We start from the raw sequence: 9,296 nt of genomic DNA, 5'->3' as shown, positions 1-9,296 counted from the left end.
TGTACGTTATTGCAAACCAATATTTTCATAACTTTCCGAGCTTTTTTGCATTGTAAAAGAGTAAAAGTGGTAAAAGAACTTGGACAAGAAAATTGCAACTTCCGTTATGGTTTTGTAAGACCTAACCAGCTTCCTCATTTTGGTTTAGCAGTAACACTAAATAAATGTCAGCTGCAATATTTTAGTCAACTCAGCAACAAATCAGAAACTTTTACTTCCTCTCTTTTAGTCGGTTCTCATGTGAGCACTTTGGTACAGAGCTTCTGTTGCAATCTGGGGAAGAAGTGTCATCTTTTACCTACTGCATATGTTAAAAGAGGCTCCCAAGTAGGACGTGAAGGTGATTTGGGGCTTTAGGAAGAATGGAGACGGCAATGAACAGGACAAGGAATGAGGTCACATACACTCAGAGTAACCCACTGTTTGACATGTCACTCAGCAGGAGTGATCTCTACAGCCTTCAGCCTGATGGTAAGTGCTAAGACAGTGAGTGTTACTTCTTTCATAGAAACTGTGTTGAGATTTGGAAAATAGTTATCTGTAACATTTATCATGTTAGAATGAACGTGAAGGCCTAAATCCCTGATTGTTTTACTTTTTAATTCCAAACCTTTGGTGCTGTTGTTTCTGAAAATGTGCCTAAACTTATCCATAATCCTTAACTGGCCATCAACAGTCTCTAAAGCTGGAAATGCCAATTAAGAGATATTATTTTCTTCCTGGTAGGTTGTAACTTTTGAATAATCCATATACAAGCTGCTCCTGAAAAAAACCTCACTGGAAACATTATAGTATCATTTAACAAAAAATAATTTTTCAATTTGCTATAGTAACCAAAAATTTCTCGTAAAGTAAGAAACACTGAACCATCGTGAAAACCAATTTCAGCCTCGATGCGACCAAAGAAAAGTTTGGACTGAATAAAAACATGAACAGTGGAGTTAAGTGGCACAGGCTTTATTAGACTTGATGACAAAAACAAAAAAATCAGCTTCCTTAAGTTTTTTACGCCAGCTGCCTGAGCGGGTAAAAAAGCAAACAAACAAAAGCTGCTGTTGACAACAGACAAAACAATATTGAGTTTTTTGTCTTGGAAGAGAGTTTATTAAGACTCCTGAAACAAAAAGGAACGACATAATGGCTTAACTGAATATAGAGCAGTTCAAAGAATAACTTACAGGAAAGTACAAGAGCAAACAAATCATCTAAAAAACAACTGTGGGACTCTGAAAAACACAGAAGTAACCTGAATACTGGCAAGAGGAAAATGATTTGATTCAATTTGAATGAATTCTGGGGACTGCAGTGACAAATGTACGATTCTGTTGCTTCTAGTGCTAGTAAGTAAACTTTATTGTCATCTCTACTATATACAGTACAGGATATAGAGAAACGAGGCGAGGCTCCGGTTCCACTCAGTGCAAAAGACAAACAATAAATATAAGAAGAGAAATAAATATACACTTTAAGACAAAGATAAAAGGATCAATAACAGTTAAAATTTACAATTTACAGTTTGAAAACTGCAACAAAACCCATTTTACACCCACTCTAAATCAAAAATCAGTCTAATGTCATTATCTAATGTTATGATAGGACCGAGACAAAAACTGTGGTATTTTGTAAATATAATAATAAACGCAAATTGTGTAATTGTGTAATTTTATTAGCAGCGTCCTCCTGAAAACAACATTGAGAGTAACATCCTCCTCTCTGCCCCTTAATGCCCTCTGGTCGCTATGGTAACGTGGAAATATTTCTTTCAAAATAAGACACACAACTACAACACGGGAAAAGACCCAGGGAAACCGAGTTAATGATTAAAACCCCAAAAACCATAAATTTCACTCAACTCTCGCAGCCTGGTGACAAATGACTCACAGCCCAGTACCCGCTGATTTAAAGTACTGTCAGTACTACAGTGGCTGTCATTCTTAAACCTGGGACAGAGTGAAATGGCAACCTTTACCAGCAGGTGGTGGCAGTGTTTCATATTTTCTTTCAGTGACAGCAGGTTTGCTCATTAAGAGGTTTTCCTCGATTCAAATTTAAAAAACGAAATAAAGAAAATGACATGAATGAAAATTCACTCAAAACAGCTCCTCATATGCCAACTATGGAAAAGCATCTTATGGTACAATCAACAGAGCTTTTAAAATACTGATGTTTTAAACATGCATAAAAAAAGCAAGCAGCAGGAAACTCGCATCAGGACTACCAAAATGGCGGCGCGCACAGACGCAGCGGCCCGGGGCTCCTACATTTTTGCACTTTTGGTGGTATTGGGTACACTTGGGTTTTAAGGGGTATTTATTATTTTCTTCATTATTTTATTTACGGGTTGTACGGAAGCCCCAAATGCAATTTCATTGTTCTCTGACAATGACAATAAATAAATAAATACTAAATACTAAATTATCTCTTTCTTTCTCTCTTTCTCCTGCTTTTCTCAAACTCAACATTTGTACTCAGTAGTAGTAATTTGAGTACTAAATGCCTGAATACAACCTCCTGCTTTGATGACAGCCTAGAAATAGAAACTGTGTATTATCCTTGGAAGCACTGAAAGCAAAGTGATAAGTTCCTGTATTTGGTTTGTGCAATGTATATACTGGCATTATTTTGTTTATTTATTTATTGCTTGACTGATTTATTTGCAGAACAACTTGAAAACATTTGGTTAAATGTTAGTGATTCACTTGTATATATATGTATATATATGCATATATATATATATATGGTTTCTTGCTTTTTGCTTGGTAAATGTAGACAAATATTTGTAATAGCTGAATAAATAGCTGAATTTGTGTGTCCGGAAGTGACAATTTGAAGAAGTAATCTTGGTCCAAGAGATTGATCACATAACCCTGTTTGTGTTTCAGATCTGAAGTCATCCAGGCCCAGGAAACTACGGTGTTTTCATGTCATAGTTATTTACCTCATCCTGCAGACAGTCCTTAATGCTTTTCTTCTTTATAAAGGTACAGCTGCATACCATCTCATCTGTAGAATGAAATAACTTATGAGCAAAGACAGAAATAAACTACATTATTTAAAAGTTCAGTGATGCTACCATATCAACAAACACCATGGCGACAAGGTTCAATTTAGTTTAATTTATACAGCAACAAATCGCAACAACAGTTGCCTCAAAGCACTCGATACTGTAGACCCTACAAACACTTCCAGCACAGTTACTCCTGACACAAAATCTCCTTTTTCTATCTGCACACTACAAAACAACAGATAGAAACACACAGATACTAATCTGCCATCACTTCAATGCACACAGAATCCAAACATTAGAATAAATTTTATTATTCAAATCATTTTTCATTCTCGATCCCTGCTCCATCTCTCTGGACAGCAGACATCTAAATACTTTGTTAATCAGTTATTTAGACTTTATAAATGACACAATGACCATGTTATAAATAAATAATTATAAATAAGCATCTTAATCAAGAATTTTTATATTTGTATTTAATGAGGAGTAATGGTTTATAAGTGATGAAGCACTTACTAATACCTTAGTAAAGCAGGTTAGTAAGTTTAGGGTGACATTATTATGATGTGTTACCCATTAACATACATGGGAAGAAAGTATAGTGAAACATATTTGTTCATTTTCTCTTGGTTCCAGTTTTCACACTGGAGGCTTCACTGGCTCGGCCCAGATCAGAGGGGCAAACGTCCAATGATGTTTCTCATGGTTATGAAAGCTTCCAAACTCTCATACAAAACAACAGTCAAGAAACCAAGAACCTGAGACACCACCTATGGACGCTGGAGAGCCAGGTACTCTTCTCGTGTACATATAATGTGACACGGGGCCAATGACACAATGGATATTGAAGATTGTAGGATTGACCCATGGCTGACTTGATCTTTCCTGTGTTGCTCTGGTAGAGCGGATCAATCACTGCCCCATGTTCTTGGGCAATATGTTGATCCCTAAATTGCCGTTGATGTACTCACTGGCATGTGAGCGTGTGAATGTGACACAAAGAGTTTGGGCATACATAAAGGTGCAATGGGAATGTGTGTTATTTGGTGAATGAGACTTACAGTGGAAAGCGTTTTAAGTGCTGAGCTTATGTAGAAAGGTACTATTTAAGAAGCAGTCCATCACTGAATATACAGCGCATCCGGAAAGTATTCCAAAATGGCCTGTATGGCAGTTTGTCCAGACAGAAGCCAAAATCATGCATGATGATGGGCAGCCGTGCCCCTCTCCACACGCCTGTCTCACACACACAGCGAGCCAACGACAAGTATCATAGTCATAACAACTCTATAACAGAGCTTATCTATGTGCTTTGCTTATAGTGAATCATCTTTATTCTTAATCAAAGATATAAATCAAAGTATAAGTCTGATTAATATGTTAGCTGAGACATGAGCTGGGTAATGAAAATTATTCAGATGTCTGGATTTTTGTGTGCATAGACATGATCCAGCTGCAGCCTCAGTAGATGAGTATCTGTGTGTGGCTGCAGAGATGTGAAAGATAAGAAATGTGCTGCCAGCCCAAAATTATGTTCTGAAAGATTCTGGAAAAGAGAAATGGTACTAAGGGTTGAACAGAGAACCATAAGTCAGATGTGATTTTAATGACAGTTTAATTATGCTTAATACTGATGAGAATATAACCAATACAATGAATGAGAAAATATAATGATGTCATGATTCAAGAAACAACATTTCTTTTGAATCACGTATGTGGAAAAGCCACATAGATAGATGGTAAGATATGGCTGGACATCAGGTAATAAGTTGTTTGTTCCTTTCTCTTCTCTGAGATGAGCGCTTCCAAAGCTTAGATTATATTTATATTATAATACAGCTCGGTAATAAAGGGGTAACAGTAGGGTAACAAGGGGGAAACAAGAGGGTAATAATGTAGTATTTCTAAGTTTTAATATCCAAAGTAATAACCATGTAATGTCCAAGTAATATCGAGGTAGCAACAATGGTTACAGTTGAGTATTATTACCCTGAAATTTATGTAATAGGATAATAAGAAACCCAAAAATTGGGTGTAATAATGTGGAAATAGAGCTAGGTAATAAAGCAGTAATAGAAGGGTAACAAGGACAAAATAAGAGTGTAATAATGTGGTAATTTCTAAGTTATTACCACTCAATTACCAGTGGTAGTTTCTATATAAAAAGCAGGAAACAAAATGCCTGTTTCCATTTAATAACACATTAATAACCCGTTAAAGCTAACTTAAAGAAGTGTGGTTATTACCTGGAAATATCTCAGGTAGTTTCCATGTAATAAGAAGGAAACAGATGCAAAACCACTTGTTTCTATCTAATAACACATTTATAACTATGTAATAACCTTTTAAAGCACACTTAAAGAATCGTAATGACGACCTGGAAACACCTGTGGCGGTTTCTGTGTAATAAGCAGGAATTTAACACTATGGTCATGATACCTGATTAAAAGAAGCACCAGGAAGTCTGTAATGAACTGGAAACACTTAAACACAAAATGTTAATAATTAAGTTTAAAACAATAACACATATGAATACATATGTGTTATTCTCTGCACAGGAGTGTAGAGGACCCTCCATCATGGCAAAATTTATACATGGATGACAACACATAATATGGTCAATATAGTTAAGGTGGGAAAGAAAGTGGAGCACATTTTTAAAACTGTGATCAGTCGTGGCAAATCATCAAACATCTGCTGACATCTTGGTGAATTGAGTTGTGTAAATCCACAAAGAGCAGTAAACCTAAAAGCAGTAGCCCAGATCAGCTTATCACAGCTTGTACATCAAGAAAATCTACTGGACCCGCAGATGTATTCTAGAAATTCTTGTGAGTTGTGATTCGTTTCTCCACACTGAGCCATTCCAGCTGTCTTTAGGGTTCCCCCATCTGTTGAATCCCACAACGTAGGCAACAGAAAACAGGAATACAGGAAAATAAAAAATATCTCTATCTACTAATATTTTAATATTGCCTTAACATTGCACAAGGCTTAGTCAGCTTTACACAAAAACATCCTCCAAAAAGCAGTTTTTTACTTTCTTGCATTTACACACTACAGGTGTACTTTCTGTGTAGCTGGCCTGTACCACTACACTTGGTGTCTTACACTTCTGTCTTTGGAACGTTTGCCCCCCATTCCTTCTTTCACAGTCTGTCTTTGCAGGTGATTGATGGATGGTGTGCTCATCAAAATAAAGCTAACATTAATCTCAGTGTTATTCCACATTACCTGGACTATATCAATATTCAGATCATACAGAGATTAGTTAAAATATAATATGTGGATGTGCAACCACAGTTTTCCCCAATCGGGAGCTGAGTACTGATTTGTATTTCTATAGATTTGGATGAATGCATTTGTAAATAAGTGTACTCCAATCGCTTTGTGTTTGTGCATGAATTGAACACAAATTCAACAACAATACATGTCAGCCTTCTAAAATCCCTGAGCACTAATCTGAGCAGGAGTACCTTATACACAAAGCTTATTCATCTATAATAATTCCTTTAAAAAAGTGTTTCCATGTTTTTACAGTTTAACATCACAGTCACATATTTTACCAGATTAAAGGCCTGTGTGGCGAGGAAGGTCAGCTGGACAAACTGAAGACCGACCTGAGCCTGCTCAATACCACCACCCATAACCTGGAAGGCAAACTAACAGTCATCAGCTTGAAGCCAGGTCTGTGCATGTGTTTATGTACACAACAACAGGGTAAAGCAACAACTATCACACAGGGCATTGTCTGATTTCAAGCTTTAGATCCACATCATTGTTGTTTAGACAACACTGAGGTTATTGTACTCTGTCCTACAAGTTTTAGAAATGTGGTGTTTAACCAAGAATTTACTTTAGATTGCACTACGTAGCTAAGACTGTGAGGAATTTAATGAGGAATTTCTAGTATTTAGTATTTAGTATTTATTTATTTATTGTCATTGTCAAGAACAATGAAATTGCGTTTGGGGCTTCCATACAACCCAAAAAAAAAGAAGAAAATAATAAATACCCCTTAACCTTCCTGCCTTCTTGGGACCTTTTTGTGCCACTGCTATGTGTTAAATGGCTGCCATTTCCACTGTGTTCAGTGGAATATAACCAAACTTGCCACAGGATAGTTTTTACCTGTCAATGTTAATATTCCAGTGTGAATTCCTTAAATCAGCCTAAAATGGCTGAGCAGCAGAAATCCCCACACCCATCACCCTGGGGACCATTTTCTGCCCATTGACTTCCATTATAAACGCTATTTTTCAACCCCAAATTATCTTCATATGATTTTATTTTTTCTTCTTTTCTTGGATGTCAATGAAGACTCAGGGCCTTGAAGTTTTAATTTTTAAATTGCAAAAAAAATGCAAACAAAATAATGGCAGGTCAAAATGTATGTTGGTGCCAATCTTTGGTCCATCTAAAGGCCTACTTATAATGACAATCACATATTACTTCAACTGGTTTTTTGTGGAAATATTTAGTTTCGTTTTTTGGTTTTTGGGGCTTATAACACAGGGCGCTCATGTAATAACACTGGGATTTGAAGGGTTAAAACAACGAAAATATAATTAAAACTTTACATGAATATTTCAGGGAGAAGTAGTTTTACAAGGTTGGCTAATTTAAAGTGGAATAAAATATGGATATATGGTCTTTTTATGGCGTGGCTGAGAATGGTCCCTAGGGTGATGGGTGTGAGTTTTTTAAAGGATGGCAGGAGGGTTAAAACCCAAGTGTACATATTTAACCCAGTGTGACTCCAATGCAATAAGACAATCCTTAGCAATAATGTTCGTAGAAATTCAGACAAAGACCTGAGAAACATGACAAAATACAACAATGCACCCATTCAATATTATTGTACTGTGAGATATGATATCAGATATGATAGTTATCTATTTAAGAAAGAGGGGGGGGGGGGGCAGGAGGGGGAAGAGAATAAAGATATGATGCACCAATGCAGACCAGTTCATTGCTATTAAGAAGTTGGATATGGTTATTGTCCGTGAGAGGGGGGCAGAGAGTTCAGGAGCCTCACAGCCTGTGGATACAGGCTGTTGGCCAGTCTGGATGTTCTGGCCTGTATAGACCTGTACCTTCTCCCTGAGGGCAGCAGATGGAAAAGGTGGCGCGCAGGGTGATGTTGGTCCCGCAGGATACTGTGCACCCTCCTCAGACAGCGAGTGGGGAAGATATTACTGATCTCTGGCAGACTTGTTCCAATAATTCTGCCAGCTTCCTTCACCACCCGCTGGAGTGCTTGCTGATCGGCCTTGGTGCAGCTGGGGAACCACACTAGAAATCCATACGTCAGAACGCTGCTGATGGCACAGTTGTAGAAGTTCAACATCAGAGATCTGGGAATGTGTGCGCTCCGCAGTCTCCTCAGGTAGTAGAGGCGCTGTTGGGCCTTCCGTACAACTGAGGTGATATGGTTGCCCCAGGACAGGTCCTCGGTCACAGTTACCCCCAAGAATTTAAAACTGCTCACCCTCTCCACCGCCTCACTGCCAATGAAGAGAGGCAGATGGTTGTTATGACCCCTCTTCCGGAAATCTACAATGATCTCCTTGGTCTTTTTGGTGTTTAAGACCAAGTTATTGTCGTGGCACCATGACTCTAGTTGTTGCACCTCTGTCCTATAGTTTGTCTCATCATTGTTGGATATAAGTCCGAGCACTGTAGTGTCATCTGCAAACTTAACAATGAGATTGGACGCGCAGGAGGAAATACAGTCATGGGTGAAGAGAGTGTATAGCAGAGGGCTCAGAACACACCCCTGAGGGGCACCGGTGTTGACCACAAGGGTGGAAGAGGTGTTCTTACCCACTCTGACACTCTGTCTACGGTTAGTGTCTAACCGTAGACCGTAACCAAGATTTATCCTTTAGCATGCACATTAAACAAATATATAGGGTTGCCTTCATTTGTTTGGTAAAATTAGAAACATCCGGACTCAGAGTGATGCCACACAGCTAGTGCTTCTATTGTGATAAATAATTATCGGGTCACTCTAAAAGCTCCTGAAAAGCCTTCAGTTGATCCTGAATGCTACAGCAAGAGTATTAACTGGAACTAGAAAGAGAGACAATATTTCTCTCTTTAATTTGGACTTGAATTTAAAGTCTTCATCTTCACATGCAAAATGAATAACGAGGCCACGCCATAAGAATTTATAGTAAGTTTCTAAAAGTAGAATAGAAGGCAGAGCCTTCAGCTATCAGACCCCTGTATTATGGACCAGCTGCCAGTTTGGATGAGTGAGACAGACACTCTCTGGGCTGTGAGG

The 9,296-nt window shown here is 38.0% G+C and overlaps 1 protein-coding gene across 2 annotated transcripts in view; it reads left to right on the top strand.

Annotated features, from left to right (window-relative positions):
* Positions 1-254: 254 nt before the first annotated feature.
* The window catches only part of marco (macrophage receptor with collagenous structure), a 28,666-nt gene continuing 19,624 nt past the window's right edge, over positions 255-9,296 (top strand). Inside the window, exons 1-4 of one of the 2 annotated variants that reach the window (XM_085384716.1) lie at positions 255-471; positions 2,883-2,981; positions 3,644-3,798; positions 6,577-6,694. In XM_085384716.1, the coding sequence (XP_085240842.1) occupies positions 363-471; positions 2,883-2,981; positions 3,644-3,798; positions 6,577-6,694 (481 nt within the window). In that variant the 5' untranslated portion in view covers positions 255-362. The remainder of the gene's footprint in view (positions 472-2,882; positions 2,982-3,643; positions 3,799-6,576; positions 6,695-9,296) is intronic. The other variant, XM_085384717.1, reaches the window with a different exon arrangement.

The sequence above is a fragment of the Rhamphochromis longiceps genome, linkage group LG16 (genome assembly GCF_057381845.1).
Source record: "Rhamphochromis longiceps isolate RC_006_pf linkage group LG16, R_longiceps_female_GT1.1, whole genome shotgun sequence".
NCBI classification, from domain to species: Eukaryota; Metazoa; Chordata; class Actinopteri; order Cichliformes; family Cichlidae; genus Rhamphochromis; species Rhamphochromis longiceps.
The sequence above is the reverse complement of the archived record's forward strand: the minus strand, read 5'-3'. Positions and strand labels throughout refer to the sequence as shown.